We start from the raw sequence: 20,997 nt of genomic DNA on the forward strand, positions 1-20,997 counted from the left end.
GCCCTCGGGGGTTCACTCCTTTAGACAGGAAAGGAAGAATCTCAGAAAGAATAAGCCTTTAAGTCTTAGCTGAGCCGGGATCCTAACCCAGATCTGTATGAAGGCAAAGCCTGTCCATGTTGCTGGAAACAAGTGTCATGGGGAAGGAAGGCATCTGTTAGTCTTCCAGCAGCTGTAATTAGGACACCAGGAAACCTGTGTATAGAGCCCTCCTTAACTGCCCCAGGGGCTTTCGGTCAGCCCCACTGACAGCAGGCGGGCAGGTGCCCAGCAGGCCCTCTCTGGTCTCTCCACTCTCCTCCCTATTCCTTCCTCCTGCCTCCCCTTGGCCTCCCCATTCTCCAACTGAAAACCTTGCTGAAGTCCAACCACCCTTCCCGATGCCAACTACCTATGGAGACCCTTCTTTCCAAGCTCCATTCTAACTTACAGACAGAACTGGGGTCATCTGTTCACATGCCTCACATTTTAAATAGGAGGAATCATCTGCTGAAGAAATAGCACAACTTACTCTGGGTCCCCTGGAGATGAACCTGGCTGGTCAACGGGACCCCCGGTCCAGGCTCAGCCCCTCACCAGGGCTGCCCCTCTACTCTCCAATGCTGCTTCCACCCACTTGTTGTGTAAGGCATCTGAAATCTGGAGATCGTCGTTTACCACAGTTTGACTAACACACAAGACTGCTTGGACCTGTTGCTCTGCTGGCTGAAAGCTTTTGCAGCTTCATGCAGTCATCAGTTATTTACAAGGCTCCCCCTGTGTGGCACCTGCTTCAATATCACAGTTCAGAGCACAGGGCCTTCGGTCAAGAGGGATGTGATGAGCTGAGGAGCGTGGAGGTGGGCTGAGGTGACAAAAGATGCTTACAACAAAATTTTACAATCTCCTTCTAAGTGCAGCCCATGGCATCCATGGCTTTCTCAGACAAACACGTACCTTGGTTCCAGGAGGTCCAGGTAACCCAGGTGGTCCACGAAGCCCCTGAGAAATGAAGGTCCCAGGATGATTATGGAGCCACCAGTGAGGACTCACCCACCCACCACGTGCCAGCTGTGCCCACCCTATGCTGCTGGGGGTGAGGAGCGATGCACAGAAGTCTCCCAGGACCTTGCTGTACAAGGAAACAACCTGTTTCTGAGCTACGAAGCCCTTGGGTGAGGGTCCTGACTCACCACCTACCACTTCTGTGTGACCATCTGCAAATCCCTTGGTCTCTCTGACTCCGACTTTCCACTTAAGCTGCTTATTTCATAGGCTCCCACAGTAAGGGCGAGGCCGGATTTCAAGGCAGAGCTCATTTGACCCGAAAGCCTGGTCTCTCCCTTGTTTACTGTGCTACCAAGGCCTGGGGAGCCCATGGGAAAGTCTTCAATTGCAGGCTGAGGGTTTCACAAAAGCTACTTCACACCTGGACCCCGAAGCCCCTTCTCTGTGTGCACAGCCTGGATTGGCCCAAGCTGTGGGCACACTTGCCTGACTGTCTCCAGGGCATCTCAGCATCACAGACCCTGGTCCAGCTCTGTGTCCCAGCTCCTGGCCCAGAGCCTGACACACAGCAAGCTGTGCACACACGACCCCCTGCCCCCCTGGCCTGCAACTCACTGGAGACCGCTGCTCCCCCATCACACCTTTCTCCCAAACAGCCCAATGTCACTGGCTATGGCTCACTTTCTGCAAAGTTTGGCCAGTGCATCTTGTTTTCTCTTTTCTTTCTCTAAATCTAGCCTGGTTGTCCAGGGCACAGACTCCCCAGCACCTGACTTACCGGCTCTCCATCTTTCCCGGATCCAGGAGGCCCAGGGTGCCCGGGAGCACCAGGATCCCCTCGAGGGCCCACTGGCCCTGGGCTCCCTTCTTCCCCAGCTGCTCCCTGGGAAAACAAGTGGACAGTTGCCAGGATCAATGACATGTAGGGGGCCAGCTTTTCAATAGTGAGCCAGCCAGAAAGGGGTCAATCAATAGGCTTCCTGATGACATGTAATAGACTTACTATCCCCCAAAATCTATATGCTGAAGTCCTAACCCCACTGCGTCCATTTAGAAATAGTCTTTAATTAGTTAAGTTAGGTTGAGGTCATACTGGAGTAGAGTAGCCCCTGATCCAAAAAGAGCTGGAGTCCTCATAAGAAGGGGCCCCTTGGATGCAGACATGCCTAGAAGGAAGCCAATGTGGAGACGTGGGGAGAAGACAGCCGCCGGTTAGCCAAGGAGAGAGGTGGGGAGAGATCCTTCCCTCATAGCCCCAGGGAACCACCTGCGCTGACACCTGGATTCAGGGCATCTAACACTGTGAGGATGGTGAGACAGTAGTTTGTGTTGTTTAAGGCACCCAGTTTTCGATCCTCTCTTAGAGCTGCCTTAGCAAACTAATGCAATGTGGTGCAGGGATGAAAAGGGCATCACGGTCCGCTAGTCCACCCTGCCTCCAGGGCAGGTCACCAGCAGGTGCACTGCTTACAGGCAGTCCTCCATTCCTGCTTGGACTCCTTTGAGAGCAGGGAGCTCATCACCTCCCCAGGCTGGTTAGGTTTAGATGAGGGAGCTGGGCTTTTCCCTCACTCCAGGCACATGCTCATGCTTTCTGACCACAAAGCCACGAGCCCCACGTGGCAGCTCTGGCTGTGGGATGTTGGGTGGAACTGCATGAGCCACAGGGACTGCTGTTCCCGGGCAGGGCTCCCTTGGCCTAAGCTGCAACCCGATGGAGTAGAGGTGAGGTGCGATGTAGCAAGGATGAGCAAAGCAAGCGATGGGGGTCCCTCCAAGCCTAGGGCGGGATCGGCCGGCCTGAGCCTCAGGCCAGCCCGCTGGACACACTGAGAAACAGCCTGCCCTGGTGGCAGGAGTTTGGGCCCCAGCCTGGCTTCCGCTCAACCACGGGTGTTTGGCTCCCTCTAGAGGTGGAATGTGCTAACTGCTCACTGAATTTCTCCTCACTCAACTAACTAGTCCTCTAGAATCCTCCACCCTCCCGTCACCCTTCTGGGCTGTCCGTGCCCTATTATAGTAGGTCCAGAAGGGCTCGGTCCTTCAGACGGGAGGGGGTTGAGTCAGGCGGAGCAGATGGTCAGAACGTGTTCCCCTCGCTAGCCTGGGTGCCCCAGGCTCCGCTCACCACTGCAGCCTGAGGGGTACCGGCTTTTTGTTCAAAAAAAAAGTAGCACCTGCCTCACTTAAGGGTTATAGATGAGCTTGTAACCCACTAACACTCCGAAGGCCTAAGGCACCCCGCAGGTCTGCCGATCCCTTTCCTCTGCAGTCACCGTTTTCTTCTGCGGTGAGTATTTTAGAGCAGAGCCTTCTCTCCACAACGCAAATGTCCACATCTGCTCTCGTTCAGTTTTGCTAAAGCGGAAAGATAAAATGACCGCTCCCTCAAAGTTCCCGGAGAAGTGGACCGGAGAGAGTTCATACTGACTTCAGACTGCTGCGTGCTGGGGGGGCCTCTGCCGAGGATCCTGCAGAGGTCGGGGCGTCGCCGGGACACCTGTCCCTGGACAGGAAACCTGCTCCCATGAGGACGGCAGGCCCCCATCACCCGCTTCACCTGCTCTCCGGAGCCGGTGACATGCCCGCTCCTCAGTTAATCCTCACGGCCTGCAGCCAGCACGGCATGGGCCCCGGTCTACGCGGGAGAGGACAGGAGCTCACAGGGGGCACCTGAGACCAGGGCCTCTGGTGTTGTGGGGGGAAGAGCACTGTCCTGTGAGGGTGAGATTTGCAGGGAATCCCTGCTCGCTCGCTCTCTCCCTCTCTCATCAGCTGCCGGCGCAGTGTCAGTCTCACCAGCAGAGGTTAGAGACGCTTCCTAAACACCAGGTCAGAGAAAACTGGAACTGGGATTTCAAAAAGTTGTGGAGTGTCCTCCTCTGCCCCTGCGTGTTGGTGTTTTGGGGGACACTGTCCCTCTTCTTCCTAATAAATAAAGCTCTTTCTCAGGCTTGGGAAGGTCTGACTGCACACAAAGGCGCGCATGGTTACGTGGTGCAAGAGTGGAATTTAGAGTCAGACACACCTGCCTGACAAGCCAGATTCATCCAGAGCCTCAGTCTCCACATCTGTCAAATGGACGCGTGATTCACAGCTCTGTTGTGAGGTGTGAGATGGCGGCAGGGCCTCCTAGCCCGTCCCCTCAGTGAGTCCCTCTGATCCTGGAACCAAGCCAGGCCTGAGCAGCTGGCTCCCCCATCCCTGCTCCCCAGAGCTTAGATAGGGGCTGTGCGCTCAGAGACCACACTCTCTTACCTTCTCACCACGCTCCCCATCTTTCCCAGGGGGGCCTCTGATCCCAGGGGGGCCCTGGGGAAAGAAAGGTTATTGACATGGCGGCCGCCAGAGAAGGCTGACCAGGTCCCTTTTTAGTCAATGACTATAGCTCTGTCCCCACTCGTCCCCATTCCTGACTTAACTTCCCTGGAGGCCTGGAGCTGTCCCTTCCCTGCCCACCACAGCGGCCCATGGGGCTCTGCTGACGCCCCGTGCGTGTCACAGTCTACACACAGACAAGGGCTGCCCGACGCTCGGCCCCTCTGGCTGTGGCTCTCGGAGGGCAGGGCAGGGCCTGGCTCGGGGGCCACTGGGCAGGGCAGGGCCTGGCTCGGGGGCCACCGGGAAGCCGAAGATGAGCTGAGAACAGCTTGGCAGCGAGACCTGCTCCAGCTGTGAACGGAGCCGCCCAGGGGCTGACTTGGAGACAAGGCTCAGGGGCAAGTGTTCCAGGGATGCGGCCCAGGGACGTGGGGAGCTGAGAGCGAGGGCAGCAGGCGCTCAGTGCGCTGGGGCTCCGGAGCCGCCGTGGAGCCGGCTTTTATAACCCAGAGGTCAGGGCTGCTCCTGGTGGAGCCGGCGGCCATGTGCCAGGCGGCTGGACAACACAGCCTCTAAAAGCCAGAGAAAACCGTCAGGCAAGGGAGTCTTGGCTCCTGGGAGTTGGTGGCACACAGGAAGGAGGGGTGGGGGGGACACGCTCCAGGCAATGCCCCGGGAGCTTCCGCAGCAACCACTGGACCTGGCTCAGCCTCGGTGCCTCGTCTCCTCCGGGGCAAACGGGGCGATGACAATAGCCCAGGCTGGGAGGGCTAGTGAGTCGGCACAGGCTTGGCGCCCAGCACGGGGCCTGGCGCTCCAATGGCCCTGTGTGTCCTGAACAGCTCTGGTTATTATCTGCAAAGGTCGATGGCTGAAGGGGCCAACCTCAGTCTACTTTAGGAGCACCGTTCCCTGTTGCCCTTGAGTAGGTGCCCTGAGTGTTTTATTTCATGAAAGTCGAGGTCAATGTCTGCGGTGGAGCTTCAGCTGGTCCATGAGCAGACGCCTTGGGGCCACGCGGAGAGACGGAGCCTCGGTGCATCAGGGCGACAGGGAGAGGTCGAGCCTCAGTGCGTCAGGCGTGAAATGGGGACCAGACCACTGCTCGCTCCACCTTGAAGGTGGAAAAGCTGAGGTCCTCCAGGCCCCACCCTGGCCCCACCCTGGCCCTCATTACTCACCACACTTCCTGGGGGGCCACTGGGACCAGGGGGACCCACAGGTCCAGGAGCACCCTGTTTAGAAGCAAAAGAAGTTTAGACAAGCTCGATGTACCTATTATAGGAGTTACCCCCAGGCTCTCTCCAAACTTGCCCTGTCCTCAGGTCCCCGTGATTTGCTGGGACTCTGTCTAACCTGAGATTTCCCTCCACAGTGAGAGGAGCCTCCTCCTACCTGAGGGCTGTAGCGCCCCAACCAGCCAAGCCCCAAAGGAGCAGGATCCTGGCCCGGAGGCAGGAGACAGGAGGGCAGGAGGCTCTAGAGATTCCCTAAGGCACAGAGGTGGGTGGGGGGGTGCTGTTGGCCTTGGCTGGCGAATCAGGGAATGCTTCCTGAAGGAAGTGGACTTGACCTCAACACTGAAGGCTGGGCAGATTCCAGGGGAGGGGATGTGGTGAGGATGTTCTGGGGGGGTCAACACCATGGGGATGGGGAAGCAGGGAGCTCTCAGAGTCCTGGAGGCCCCCATGTTGCCTCTTGCCTCCTTGCCGACACCGGGCTTCCATTGCCCCCAGGATGTAGTGGGTCCAGGGCTGTCTCTACTAACCCAGAGACATCTGCCCTTCTCTGTGACGTCCGCACTGGTCACACAGGCACTTTACAGAGGAGCATTGGGCCTGTGGGCCCAGGAGCCAGTGGACACCTGCCCGCTGCTCTCACTGCCTCTCCCACTCCGGGGAGCTCCAGCAGGAGGCACCTCATCCCGCCTCATCCTGCCTCCTATGGGGGAGCCCAGGCTCTGCACATGAGACCCAACTCTAGTAGGCCCTGGGGGACAAGTACCCACCCCGCTGAGACTCTGGCCCCAGGAGGTGAAGCAGGATCAGCAGTGGGAGCGTCAGAGGTGCCTGCGTGAAGGCCTGTGGTGAAGGAGTGCACGAAGGCCTGACTGTGTGCTCCTGGCTGCGTCTGCGTGTTGGGCCTTTGTAGGCATGTGTGCAGCGCAGTGTGTGTGTCAGATTTTAGAATGCGTGTGATGTGCACACAAGCACACTTCTCAGATTCATGCTCACCTGTGAGTGGTGTCTGTGTCTGTGTGCATTACCGTGCGCGTGCAAGGAGGGCTGGGCACGTGGACAAAGCCCTGAAACACTGGGCACGTAGTGAGGCCAGAGCGCCTCTCTTGGTCTCTGCTGCTCCAAAGGCCCCAGGCCTGGCCAGCCCCTCCCATAGGGACTGCACGTTCCCTGGTCCTTCCCCTGTCACCCAGAGCTGTGAGCCAAGGGTCCATCTGTGTGACAGGCCCAAGCCCTGAGGGGCAGGCAGGGCAGGACTCACGGGATTTCCTGCTGCCCCCGGCACCCCGCGTTCGCCTTCTTGTCCCTTGGCGCCCTGCACGGGAAATAAAAGGGGGAGATATGACGTCATAGGCAACATGGTCCCTGTCCTCATGCAGGGACTCTTGCAGGCACCTGCTCGTCCGCGTCAGGTGATCCAAGCTGAAAACACAAGCAGTGGCTCTACAGGCAGAAGTCAGTCACTCCCCTGGCGGCCTGCGTGCAGGGCAGCCTGCTCCGTCCTTGCTATCCCCGCACACAAGGTCAACAGGACACTTGGTCTTTACGTAAAGGGGCTCAGAGGGACAGATGGCCCAGTCACACACCAGCCAGTGGTCCTGGGATCTGGCCCAGGCAGATCACTCCCACTGGATCTCTCCAAAGACCTGAATACCTGCCCAAGAAACAGGCAGCTGAGAAGCCACAGCCAAGAAAAATAAAATGAAAATTCCAATATATATGGGTGTCCTTTAAACCAGAGCTGCCAGTCAGGGCTGGGAGGGAGAAGGGTTTCCTGCGTCTGAAAAGCCTTAAGGAGCCAGGAACCGCCTGAGCCTGAGCACACTACCCCCAGGGCACAGGGTGGGGAAGGCAGGCAGTGTGACCCAAGCCAGGCTCCCCTAAACCGACACAACACTGGCAGAGCAAGGACATCCAGGGGTCCAGGGGCAGGGCCCACCCTGGTGGGACTGTGTTTTGGGGTGCTCTGGGTAGACCTCTCCACCCCTGGGTGCCTTCGAGGTCCCAGGAGCATCTGTGCCAGCACCCTCCGGCGGGTGCTCCCGAAATGGCAGGCCAGTGTGGCCAGTGGGGCCAGGGTGGAACAGAGGGGCAGAGGGCCTGTGGGCATTTCTGTGTCTGGGGCCAACTAGTGGAGAAAGGGCTTCTTACCGGTGGTCCTGTGAGTCCTGGAGGCCCCAGTTCTCCAGGACGGCCCTGTGACCCCTGCAATGAAACAAGTCGTCCATGAACTGGGTCATTACCCTTGTTCTGTGCAGGTGGTGCTGGGTGTGGACATGCGCAGTGGGTGTAAATCGAGATCCACAGGTAGGGGGACATCCTTGGGACCACATCCTGTTCCTCTGGGCTCCTGAGATGCACTGTGCAGATCAGACCTGCAGCTGCTGGGCCCTTGGATGTCCTGTCTCAGGGTGGGGACCAGGGGCTCAGGGGGCTCACGGGGCACTCACCGGCTCCCCAGGCTCGCCGTGGTCGCCCTTCTCTCCTTTCGGTCCTTGTTCCCCCTGTGAGTGGAGAAGCACCAGGTAGAGCGGACGCGGGCTGCCAGCCCACAGGCAGGGCACAGGACCCCTCCAGCCCCCTGTGAGCACCGGCCCCACCGCCCCACCCAAGGCGGCTCCCTCTCGCTCACTCAGGCCCTGATCTAGTCTTACTCCGCTTCTGGACCTAAGGTGAAGAATCACCTCCTCAGGATAGCTAAACCCCAAGCCAGGCCAAGCCCCCTGCCACGAACATGCATGCAGTTCTTTCTCTTCTGTGGCACCAGCTGTCTGTCGTGGCACGTTCACACTTTTCTGTGTGGCTTTGTCCTGTCCCCTCCAGCCCAGAGCCTGGCAAGCAGACCATTAATGAAAAATGGTGCCAAGAATGCAGAGGGGAGCCTGGAAACACCTGGAAGGCAGAGTCTAGCATCTGAGTCAGGCAGCCTGACAGCTGGCCAGCCCTTAGAAAGCAGCATGGACAGGCTCGGCCTGAGGGGCTCCATCCTGCTTCCTCTATCCTTGCCCCAGGCACCCTGCCAGCACCCTCCTGGAGCTGCTTGCCGATCCCCAGTGCACGTCGGCAGGGGCCTCGGCCGCTTCCCCCTCTCTCTGCGTCTTCTGTTGAGCGGAATTGCTTAGGTAGACCATGTGGATTGTGACCCGGTTCAAGGGGGGTGCTCCTCCCTGCAGAGGGTGTCTCGGTGCAACACGGGTGTTCCACAGATCCAAGTCATTCCTTCTAGAATCTCCGTGTCCAACTAGCTCAGGAGGACACCCTCCAGCTCCTGTCCAACTAGCTCAGGAGGACACCCTCCAGGGACAGCACCACCTTTATTTCTGGCACGTTTTCCTCCAGAAAATTTCCCGTGGTGGGATCTGTGAGGCTCTCCAGCTCTCAAGTCATTGGCTGAAGATCCATAGACAGTGTTTACAGGATCATTTCAAGCGGAACCGAGAAACGTCTGTGAGGGACAGTCGGTGGCAGGAAGACAGGCTCAGGATGCACAAGTGGTCAGGCAGAGGAGGGACCCCAGGGACTCATAGGCCAGATGCTCCACCGTGTCCGTCCTGGGCCTGGAGTCAGGAGGCAGGGTCTTGAGTGCCAGAGCCCAGGAGACGCTCTGCGATGGTGAGTGAATGCACAAGCACACCTGACTTCTCTCCTCCCACTGTCCCCACTGGGGATGTCACCCAAGTCTCACTCCCTCTCAGGGCTCAGCCTTGGCCTGGAGACCCTCTGCCAGGTGCCCAGACCTCCCAAGGTGGCTGCTCTGAACGACCCACTGGCCCTCAGGTTACAAAGCCCTCGAGTCCTCAGCTGTAATTTACCCAAGGCCGAGGCGGCCACCCCTCCCTCCTCCAGCTAAGGGGTGGGTTCCTTCATCTACCTGTCGTCTCAGACCTGAGCACCATCCAGGGCCCCCATTGTGATCTCCACAAACTGCCATCACGAGGCCTCCTGGAGGCCTCCCCAGGCTCAGTCCCCTGCGATCCCCAGGAGCCTGCTCACCCCCAAGGAGGCATTTCCTTCCAGTGCTGCTTCCACTTTCTAGTCCCAAGGGACACACCTGAGAAGAGCAGGGAGCCATCAAGAGAGCCGTTTTCAAAACCATCCATCCAAACACGGTTACCATGGTGACGAGGCTGGTCTCAGAGAGCACCATGCAAAAATCCACAGTGCATCTTTCATTCCCCACGGGCCCCATCTCCTTGCTTCGCAGCTGAGAGTGGCTCCCTGGTTCCTGCCAAGCTCGGGCCCTACAGGAAGGTGTCACCAGGGCACTCAAAGGGGAGCCCAGGCAGGTCCCAGCTCCTGCTGCCCTGCCTTCCGACTGAAATGCCTTGGAAACCGTCTCTTACGGAGCCATTCTTTGAAGGAGAGGCGGAACCTGTAAGCTTGTGTCAAGCTTGGGGGTCTCAGGATGGGCCCGAGGGAGGGACAGCAGAGCACGAAGGGGTGGGAGGCAATGTGCAGATGGAGGTGGCCCTGGGAAAGGGAGCAATGGGGGTGAGCCTTGCACCTCAGCAGCAGCGCAGTCAGCTAGAGCCTTTTGGCTGACAACTCTGTCTCCATTTCCATCTCCAAGGCAGGCCCCTTGCAAGTTGCTCAGCTCCTCGGAGCCACAGGGTCACCATCTATGAAGAGGCATGTCCTCAGGGGTGGCCGAGCGACACCTCCTCTGTGCCCACGAGTTAGAGACTCTCGTGCTGTGTCCCTCTGAGTCCTTCTCAGAGAGGCGGGGGCACAGCCAGAGGGCCCACAGCTGCTTCTCCACAGGCACCTCCTCCGAAGTCCCTGTCCAGCGACGGCCCCTCCTCCTCGCCCACATCATTTCCGCGGAAGCTCGAAATGCCCCGTCTCCTTCCGCAGGGATTTCAGTCCTCGGCTCAGTCGCTACCGCTCTGTCCTTTCCCACCGCAGACGAGATTCCTTTTAGCTCTTCGAGTTGCATCTGCTTAACACTGAAAACACGGACGGAGCAGCCGCTGGAAGGTGGTTCTTGTTCAAGGTTCTCATGGGGCGCCTCCTGGAGCAGCTAGACGAGTCCCCGGACAGAAGGACAGGTCCACGCGTGGGCGCAAATGACACACAGGACTGTGTCCATCCATAAGCGTGAAGGACACACACGAAGCTGTGTTTCCTGGCCTCACCATGGCCAGGAGCGTGGAGAGATCCTGCGAACACTTATTTTCCCAAGTGATCTTCATGAGAGGAGCAGGGAGGGCTCTGGAGGCTGCTGTGAGGCTTCTTACCTGCCCGGTGTGTCCATCTTCAAAAGAAGCTACACGCTCCGCCTCCGCCAGCCACACCCGAAGCAGGCTGGCTCTGCCCCTTCCTCTGAACAGCCTCTCTCGGACCTGGGTCCCCTCTAGGCACCCCACTCCCAGAGCCCCCATCACTGCCAACACCCCCAGTGAGTGCCTCACTCTGCTCACAAATTTTCTGCCCTCTCACCAGCAACTGTGTGGATCGAAGAATTAAATTTATCCCAGGAGGGTCTGCCTTCCGCCCTGGGCTTAAGGAGGCGACCTCCAGGCCCCTGCCCCAGTTAGAAGCCTGCTCCTTCAACGTCTGCCCCGCCGGCTGCCAGGACAAGCCTGGTGGTGACTGGCATGGTGGGCAGAGAGTCAGAACCCAGCCGAGCCCTGGCCCAGAGTGCACCTGGGGGTGTCACGAGCCAGGGGCACCGGGTGACCCCTGGAGGCCTCTCTACTTACCGGAATTCTTGGATACGGGGTGAAGAAAGACGTCTGAAAGGAAACCACAGAAATGAGAAAGATGTGAATCGATTTTAAAACCTGCCTCTGAGAGACTGGCCCAGTGGAAGGCAGCCCCAGCATGTCCTTCCGCGATTCCTAGTTTCACCATTAGAATCACTTTCCTTTAAAGTGCTTGCGCATTGATAGAGACAGGATAGCACAGTGGTCAGATGTGGGAGCCCTGGTCTCACCCCCACCTAAAAACCGCCTGACCTCGGACATCTGTCAGCTGCTATGTCCTCAGCAATAACATGGAGATGAAGCATCCTCCACTCAGGGTGTGGTGGGGCCCGAATCCATGCACCTGCCTGGGATGTTGGACCCCCCATCACAGTGTCCTTCCCACTATCCGAGTCTCTCAAATGACGCAGGTGACAAGAAACTGGGGCAGGACTCAGCCTCTGGACACAGAACCCAGCCCATGCAAACCCTTTACCTCGGCGGGAAAGACCCCCTGGCCTGGCCGTGGCAGGGCCCTCCAGCCTCCCCACCCACCCTGTCCTGAACACCCACAAGGCACCCTTTCTCCAGCCTCCAAGCTTCCGCCCAACCTCCCCCCGAACCTGCTCTCCTCGCGCTTTCCCTAGGGAACTACGGCCCAGCCTTCGGGGCTCTTTGCAGTCACTCATACGAGACCCCCTTCCTCTCCTCTCTGCCACTGGAATATAAATCAGGCCCCTCACCACCCTCCCTGAGGCATCCTGTTCTTTGTCTTGATAGGGCTCGGAGGACTTGTAATATACGCTTATCTGACCCGCTACGTGACTGGAGTTTCTCTCTCTAACCAGGCTGTCAGCGCCATCGGGTCCAAAAGTCGTGATGCCTGGCCCACTGCAGGTGCTCAGAAAACAAACCCGCAAAACAGCAGCAGAAGTGAATGGACACCATGGATTCTAACCCAAAAGCGCAATGAGTTCAAAACGGAAGGAAAGAAACTTTCCTATCCCTTGCCCTCCAAGCCCCAATCCCAGTTTCTCCCCCGAGAAACCACTGTTTTTAGTTTAACGAATTTGAGGCCATTTTCTGTGTATTTCTACACAGTCCTGAATGCCCAGAAATACATCCCCTGCAGGAGCGTCGCAGAGCTAGGCGCGTCGCGGCAGCCCCGTCGTCTCCAGGGTTCGCATGCAGGCGCTCGCGCGGCCCCCAGGGCCCTGCGGGTAATGACACCGAGCACAGCGAAGAGCTGCTCAGGGAGGCGCGAGCAGCCCGCGGGTCCCGGAGCCGGAGCTGACCGCGCGTCTAAGCTTTTCACCTTCACACGCGTGATGTACAAATCGGTTTTTCCACTCGTTTTCCTGAGCGCCGGGGTCTTTTCAAGGCCACAGACACAGCATGTGCGTGTGTGTTCATGTCACAGAATGGGACTGCAGCGCCTGGGGAGTCGGAGGGTTTCCTAACTCCGTGCCTACAGTCACGGAGGCCGCCTGCAGCTTTTCATTAGGAGCAACACTGACGTGTACGTCCCTGTTCAGGCCTTTAAATGCATACAGGGCAAATGAAACTCTAGGGGGGACGCCTGGAAATGGAATTTCTAGGCTGGCAGGCGGACACTTTTTGATCTGTGGATACCGGGTAACTCCTCAACCGGGCATGACCAACCTGCCCTCCCGCCCAGCTTCGGTGCTCATTTCCCCCATGCTGGCCAGCATTAGATGTTATTAGTCTAAAACACAATTTATATGACCAGTTCTGACACTAACTTCTTCTAGGTTCTTCAGACACCCTTGCGGGATGGTTGGGTCTCGTGTGGATGGGCGTGTGTGGGGAAGTGACTGAGCTGTGGAATAACGACTGGACGTCCATAGAAACCGCAGGGTGAGATTCTTCATCCTACTATGTCCAGGCTCCCTCATCTCCCAGCCTCCACACCAAGACAGTTCTCTGCTTTGGCGAGCAACGGACCAGTCCCCGTTCCCTACTCGGGATCAGGACCTAAAGCCGCGCGCAACTTATCCAAAATCAACTGATCAAAGCAGAGACTGTCAGGGCTGGGCAGGAGCATCAAGATGCAAAGGAAAGAAAAGTCCAAAGTATGTTCCCACCTTATACAGCAGTTTATATTCTGTATTTATTAACGTACTAAACTGGCACTGGGCACTTGCATGATTCCAGCTAATTTCCACTGCAAATGTACAAGATAGCTGGGTATAATATGTATGTTTTTAACAGGTGAGAAAACTGAGTCCTTTTGAAATGAAGTAATATATCGGAGACCACAGTGCTGGTGAATGAAAGAGCTGTGATCCAAACCCACTGTTTTCTCTGACTCTGAAGCCCATATTCTCACTCAGGACTCAACACCAACTCACACGCCTGCCTCGCAGGGGCAGGGGAACAGGGACTGGAACCGAGGCTCATGGTCGTGTGTCCACACTGCAGTCTTACCTGGATCAACTGCTAATTTCTTCTTGTCTCTGGGCCTCAGTTTCCCCAACGTAACAGGTAGGTATGTATTCTTGGGGACTGGCCAATGTTCTGATACACAGCAATGTGCTTGCTGGGTACACTAAATCGACAAGCACAGGTGGTTCTTAGAGAAGCTTACACACAGTGTTTTCGGGTTATAAAACCTAGGAATAGATCCAGCTGTTGGCAAATTCTATTAGAAAGATGTTGATAACTAAGTGTTGTGTGTGGAAGGGGGAGCCCTGATGCCTTAGAAACTGAAAGGAGAGAGATTTAGAAGCAGAAGAACTTACAGTCCCAGGTAATCCAGGGGGGCCTACTGGACCAACTTCACCCTGGATGAAGAAACGGAAAACATGTGACTAGCACTCCTTCCGACTCTGCGTGTCCTGGGACACCTGTCCCGGGACAGCAGAATCACCCACCCTGCATCTGCCTGGGTGGATGGATGGATGGATGGACGGACAGACAGGCAGGCAGGCAGACAGGTATAGGTAGATAGATTCCCAATTATAAAATACTCAAACATATAAAACCGTATGCTGTGAGAAGTATCCATGCTGGTAGGATCAGCTACTGATCACTGGCATCACCTTCGGGACGCCCAGCCCTAGAGCCGCACCCTGGCACAGCGCCTGCAGCACAGGCCTCCAGCTCCCCCAGAGACCCCGCTGGGCCCTGCCCCACCCCCTTTGAAGGCGACAGGCTGTTCTCAGGGGCCTGTGGGACGATATGACTTTACCCAACTCTCTTCCTCACACGGCTGACCTGCTGCGGGACCCACCTTGTCTAAGCCAATAGACCCTCCATTAAAAACTGCAAATGATCAACACTGAGTGTTTTCTAGTCAAATGCATGAAGGGGAACAAAGCAGGGTAGAGCTGGAGGAGAGACCCGTCTCCGGCCCAGGGGCCCTAAAGACTGACTTTCGGGAAGACCCTCCTTGTCCTTGCTGTGGGGCGAGGGCAGGGCCAGTGGGCGGGGCGGGGAGGACCCAGGTGTCTCTGACCTGAAGGAAAGGTTTGGCAGAAAGAAGGGTCTGCGCGCTCTGGAGTTAACGTGACAGACCTGGTTCCAGTCCCAGCTCCTCCAGGAGCCCTTCAAGGGACCGACTTCCTAAGATGCCCGGGGCTTCCCAGCTCCCCGTGGGTGGTGGGGAGGAGAGCCAGGGATGGCATGGCAGTCAGCTGCGGGCCGAGTTGCTGTAATGTCTTATTTTAGATATTTTAACCAGAATTGTCTGTTATGACCTGTTTCTCTGGAGGAAGAGAAAAGCAGCCCGATTCTCTGGAAGCTCGAATGAGGTTTTGCTGTGACCCCGGCAATTGTGCCAAAGCGGAAAAGGGAGTTTTATGGTCTCGCTGAGTCCTTTGGATTCGGGAAATGAGTTTCTCAAATAAAAATGGCATTTCTGAGAACCTCAGGAGAGCAGTAGGCCTGGACGGCCTCCAGGCAAATCCCTTCCCATTCCTGGCTCTCTTTATAGATCAAGGGCCCGTGGGCTGGAGTGAGGAAGGGTAGGAGGTCCACCTGGAGCCCAGACAGACGGAGCAAAGGAGAGCAGGAAGCTGGAGAGGAAGAGGGTGCACCCTTGGGAGACAGAGGGGACCCCTATGGGCCTTGTGCGGGAGGGGCAAACGCAAGGCCCCTCTGGGTGTGTGTCACCACCCTGGCCAGTAAGCCAAGGCCCAGGGTGTCAGAGAAGACGCTCAGCCTCACGGCAGGTAAAACCAGGATTAAAACCCAGGCTCTCTCCACTATCACAGGGAACTCACACAGACACAGGGGGAGGGTGTGCAACTAATGTCACTGAGGGCAGGGTGACAGAGCTCCTACCTTTTCACCTCGGTCGCCTTTCTGTCCTGGGAAACCCAGGCCACCTTTCTCTCCCTGCGGCAAAGACAAAGTTAGGAAGCGTTGGAGCTCAGCTGCGCACAGTGCCTGCCTGCTCCAGGTAAGACCCCAGGATCTTGGGGACCTCCTTTCTCCTCTCCCACCTGCCCTTGCCCTCAGCAAACCACAGGTGCAGGTGAAGCCAGGCCTGGGGGCATTCAGTCAGTGGGTGTGAAGCACCTACCTCTCCAGTCAGCACCTGACAGGCAAGCTCCCCACCCCGATCCCAGGATTTCCTCTGAAGACGCTGCACCCTTCCAGAGAGTTCTCTCCCCCTGCCCTTCTACACCAGCCCACAGGGCAGAGCGGTCTGATCCCTTCCTTTCCTGTAAACACCAGGAAAACCCCAATTCCCAGCCAAATCAACACCCATCTCCCAATGGACTAAGACTCAAAAGGGGCTGCTTTCCAAGGGCAATGGGCACAGGAGAGGTGGCCTCGGCCAGGAGCTGCCAACACCTACCTGCTCTCCTTTCTCTCCACTGAGGCCCGGGAACCCTGGAGCACCTGGGAGGCCTGCCGCTCCCTGTGGAGACACACATGGACGTTAGACTCTGGGTGGAAGCTTCCTACAGGCCAGGCCACGGGGTGGGAGCTCTCCCCCAGCTCTCCAGCCCCCACAGATCTCTGGCATGTGGGGTGAGGTGGAAATGGGTGGGGAAAGAGGAATTGTAAGGAACGTGTCTGCTGGGATGTCAGAGCTCTTTCTCTCTGACTGCTTGTTCTCTCAGGAGCCCTTGTTTGGCCTCTCTTGGTGTCTAACTCCTCAGACACAATGTCACCTCTTCGCCATCTGTCCTGACATTCCCCATGTCTCAGCCAGGGGCCTCTCCTATCCCTCCCACCCGCACCTGTATGTCACCACTCACTGCACCTGTTCACCTGCTCTGGGTTCAGGGATGTGACCCCAGGGCCACCACAGTGACGGTGCTGAGCACGTGCTGTGATCGTTAGGTCAGCGAATACGTGCATGGAATGAATCATTGAGCCTGGGAGACAGGCGGCAGGCCTTGTGCACGTGAACGAGCGAATGTGAGGGTGAAGGGGGGCAAGAGTGAGGGAGTGAAGGAATGGACAAACAGACCTTCTCTCCAGGTCGGCCAGCCAGGCCCCGCTCCCCAACGTCACCCTGGAGGGAGAGCGACAGACACCCCGTTACTTCCGACTCCATGTACAGACACAGCTGTCGCCCCCAGCTGGCCCCACACACCCGCAGCTCCTACAGCCAGGACCCCTGATTCCCGAGCGTGCTGCAGTTACAGCCCGAGCTGCGGGTCGTGGAAGCCAGAGCCTTTCCCATTTCTGGAGAGGGGGTTCCACACCCTCATGTTGCTTTCTGCTTTCCCCAAAAGAAACATCTGGAAATTCCCCCGAGAGTTTGAACAGGATGACCCCATTAATTCTGAGCCTATAATTCAAAACAATGAGGGACCGGAATCTGTGACCTACATCCACCCAACTCTGAGCTTTACGACGCTTCAGGGAAACGCAGGTCCCACAGTAGGTCCGGTGACGGAGCAGCTGGCGGACACGTCCAAGCGGACCCCCATCCCTGGTGGTTGTGCAGACTGGTGGACAGGCAGCCAGGTGTAGGCGGGTGAGGGTTTCATGTCCCCTCCCCCACGGCGTGTTACAACAGAGGCAAGTCTCGGGTGGCACTGTGTTGAGCATCCAGCCTGGCACTGAGCAGGCCCCCAGTGGGAGCGCGGTGCTGGGGGGCTGGAGGAAGCTTATTCCTCAGCCAGCAGGCTTCTGACCAGCATTTGTGGTCAGGTCAAAATGGGTACATGACCAGAGGGCCTTGTTGTCTGATCCCAGGGCATCAGGCTGCTGAGCTTACCAGGCCCCTAGAAATCACTGTTGCAAAGAAACTTGGGGGGCTATAGTTTCTAACCAAACATGTGCCTTGAGAATCACGACTTCTTGAATGACAGTTTCTAACATCCATTATGCCATTTGGTAAAACCTTTGATGAAGATTTCCGTGAGGAAATGTGGCTGTCTGCTGAGCGGATGCATGAAAGAATGAAAGAATGAACGAGTGAGTGAGCGGGCGGGCAGGCTGCTCATAAGATTGCCCAAGCGGCCCTGCCAGGCTCAGCTGGGAGTGAGGGCCGGCGCTGGCACCCTCACCAGAGAGGAAGGCAAAAAAAAATAAGTAGCCGGAAGCATCATTTAAGTATGACATCCTGCAGTCTGGAGTCCGCACCCCGATTCCCCCTTCGATCCCCAGTGTTTACAAGCGCAATGAGCCAGAATGGCCCTAACCGGAGCTGTGTAAATACCTGCCACTCAAACTGCCACTCTAAGTCAGCTAGGACTGTGACACCTTTGCAGTAGGAATTGTTTTGCACATGCTGAGAAAAGCACCCAGGGGCTGAGTTTGGTTAGAAAGCACTTTCGGGGACCAGCTGAGGTGCCTCCTGCATCTGCGCTGTGACCCTGAGCCAGAGGCACGGTGGCTGCAGCACTGGGTGGCTGCTGGAGTTCTTCACCTGGGCCTAGGAGGCCGGTGCACTGCTCGTCCCGCACCAGCTCCGCCCCCGCAGACTGATTAACCTGCCGTCCACCACGGATCCACAATCTCCTTGGCAGCTTTCCTCATCAGTTGGCATTTTGTCAAAATAAAGAAACAAGACTCCAGGCCAGGTCTCCTCTGAGGCTAGAATATGTTATAAAAGCATTGTAACTGTGGAAATTCACAGTTTTGGGTTTTCTAGAGAAATGTTTTAAACGTTAGCACCAGAGATTGCACAAAAATGACAGTGAGCTGTAGCAAGACTCTATTGCAGTCTGTCAGCCATTAGTGAAGATTGGAATAGAAAACAGGTTGATTGGAAGACTAGGGAAATCCCCAGGGGCACCTCTAACTCCCTCCCATTTCTTCTGCTAGGCAGCCTTCTCTGCAGAACCGCACACAGGGAGCCCGATGGGAACAGCCTGCTTCTGGGGACCCCGGCAGGAACCTGGAGTGCATACAAACGGGGCACCCCCGAGGGTTTCCCAGTTCACAGCTGGGAGAAAGCCTCCCGACTCCGTACAATCGATGTCGTCAGGAGTGAAAACGACAGGAAACCTACGCCAGCTGTTTCCTGCCAGACCCCAGCCGACCCCAACTCTGCTCCACCAGGTGAGGTTCACACACCACCCCAAATACACCATCTAGGACCACAAAGGTGACAGGAGGGGCCGAGTCCATACCCGCAGGCCAGGCTTCCCAGGCAGGCCGTCCTCCCCTCTGTCTCCAGGCTGTCCCTGCAGGGAAACAAAGTCAGGTTCACGGGGTGCGGGGCAGGCCCAGGCCGAGTCCCAGGCTGGTGAGGAGAGAACCCTGCGCTCCCGTGGAGCCCCCCGTCACTCTGAGTGACCATCGTGGCCGACAGCAGCAGCTCCCACTGCTCTGGGCTCCACTCCTGATTTATTTGATGAAAGCACAGCGAGCGCACACGGCGCTCTCTCCCAGCGAGGGGCCTGGCCGGAGCGGCACCCATGCTGCAGACACGAAGTGCAGAGCTAGCCGCGTCTCCTGTGCTAAAGTGTGAGCCAAGGATGGGGAATGTTTGCAGTAAACGCCTGGAAAACTGAGTTAAGCCCATATTATTTTATCATTAAAAGTTGAGCTTCTAAATCTGTTCACTGAAAAGGCAAATTTTCCCATAATATTAAAAAGCTGCCTTTTAAGAACTGTTGGCCTGAATACTTAGGATTATATTTGCTATTGAAAGAATTAAGTTCATTTATTAAAAATATGTGTTGTTTAGTTTTCATATTTGTTCATTCACAGTTTGCAAACCATAAATTTGCTCCCTGATTTTGTGATTTTTAACCTCTGATTCTTTTTCTAATTTCCTCCTATAATAATTCCCACCAGAATATTTTTAAAATTGAAGTCTCTTATTATGTTAGTAAGAGAATCTGAAAGCTTTTCCTCCTTGCCCATAAAATAAACACATATTTCTAACAGATGAGTCTGAAAGCCCATAGCCTCCAAATCCTTCCCTAGTGACCTCAGGACTTGTCCATCTGACCCTGAAAATCCAAACACTTCTGAGTCCCAATCCAGGGCTCAGCAATCCACATATCTTAGAATTCCTCAACAATCAACAATCTCTTTTCTTCTGAGTTTTGGGTTCCCAAACTCATGCCGCCCCAAGATTACTTACCTTGGGTCCTGGCAGGCCTGGGGGTCCACTCAGCCCATCCTTTCCAGGTGGTCCCTGAGCCAAGAGGGAGAACAGGAGGCGGAATGAAAGACTGCAGGGGCACTGTGCTGGGTCCTTTGGAGCCAGGAGCTGACTTTGGAGCCTGCGGCCCCCTTCCTTAGCCGAGGCCTGCTCTCCAGAGTGCCCTGGACTCTGGGCCCCGGCCCTCCTTACAGCTTTGCTCCCGACGGAGATGACCATGGCCCTCTGGACAATGCCTGGTTTCCAGTGTCCTGGACGTGCATGGTGCGGGGGAGGGGAGGGAGGCGGGCTGACCTTGGCTCTGATGGGTTCGTTCCTACCTGCAGTGTCCACCGTCCTCCCGTGTGTCCGCTCCCTACCCCTCCACCATCACTCTCTCCCACAGCTACCCTTCCTCCCTTCCGCCCTTCAGAAATGCAAAAGTCAATCTATTGGTTTAAAACATTGATCAGTTCTTTCTAATGATCACATTGAGGAACTCCATGCTTCCCCACATCCACCCTCAGGACACGGCAAGGACAGGTGTCACTGCAGCTGTTTGCACTCAAGGAGACACAGGGCCCAAAAGTGACTTACTCTGGGTACCAGGGTCAGTAATGGGGACCCACAGGGTAAAGCCAAGCCTCCTGGCTCCAGGGCCAGATTCCTCCTACTGCCCCAGAGTGACTTTTTCCTCTGTATTTTTCTGTGCGCATGCGCCCCGGACAGACACAGGGCAGCCCTTTCCCTGAAAGACCACTCGCATGCTATGGCTTTGGCAGCTGTGAGCGCTTTCAAAGGTTAGTTTCCTTCACAAACCCAGTGATCCTTCTGCCCAGGAATCCCCCTGCCATTCAATGCGAGACTCACACGTCCCATGTCTCCATCATGTCAACCAGGCCTCCCTGAGGGCCACCATCAGGTCTGGTATGGTCCACATCACAGCCACAGGTTTCAGGCCCACAGGCCACACCTGTCAACCTTCCCACCCTGGAGAGCTATGGGCCAAAGGGCAGAGACACACCCTCTTTTCCCACCCACCCACTAAGTGTGGAGACAATACTTGCAGAGGCCCATGCTCAGGACTTGAAAGAAATGAAAAGGCCCCAGATTCCCGACCCCTCAGTCCGGAATGAAGAGGCTCAGGAGAAAGGCAGGAAGCTCTCTGCATGTCCTCATGTCCCTCTGCCCATTACTCCTGTCACCCTCGGCAGGAATCCCTCACGGACAAGAAGTCACACTT

The 20,997-nt window shown here is 56.6% G+C and overlaps 1 protein-coding gene across 2 annotated transcripts in view; it reads right to left on the reverse strand.

The window, feature by feature from the left end:
• COL22A1 (collagen type XXII alpha 1 chain) overlaps nt 1–20,997 on the reverse strand; it is a 197,501-nt gene that overhangs the window by 57,711 nt on the left and 118,793 nt on the right. For both annotated transcript variants that reach the window (XM_081116359.1, XM_081116358.1), the window contains 14 exons: nt 19,755–19,808; nt 18,793–18,846; nt 16,677–16,721; nt 16,056–16,118; nt 15,536–15,589; nt 13,993–14,034; nt 11,249–11,281; nt 7,997–8,050; nt 7,698–7,751; nt 6,808–6,861; nt 5,490–5,543; nt 4,246–4,299; nt 1,766–1,870; nt 937–981 (listed from right to left, as the gene is read on the reverse strand). In XM_081116359.1, the coding sequence (XP_080972485.1) occupies nt 937–981; nt 1,766–1,870; nt 4,246–4,299; nt 5,490–5,543; nt 6,808–6,861; nt 7,698–7,751; nt 7,997–8,050; nt 11,249–11,281; nt 13,993–14,034; nt 15,536–15,589; nt 16,056–16,118; nt 16,677–16,721; nt 18,793–18,846; nt 19,755–19,808 (765 nt within the window). The remainder of the gene's footprint in view (nt 1–936; nt 982–1,765; nt 1,871–4,245; nt 4,300–5,489; nt 5,544–6,807; nt 6,862–7,697; nt 7,752–7,996; nt 8,051–11,248; nt 11,282–13,992; nt 14,035–15,535; nt 15,590–16,055; nt 16,119–16,676; nt 16,722–18,792; nt 18,847–19,754; nt 19,809–20,997) is intronic.

This window comes from Miniopterus schreibersii, assembly GCF_964146895.1.
Source record: "Miniopterus schreibersii genome assembly, chromosome: 17".
Lineage (NCBI taxonomy): Eukaryota > Metazoa > Chordata > Mammalia > Chiroptera > Miniopteridae > Miniopterus > Miniopterus schreibersii.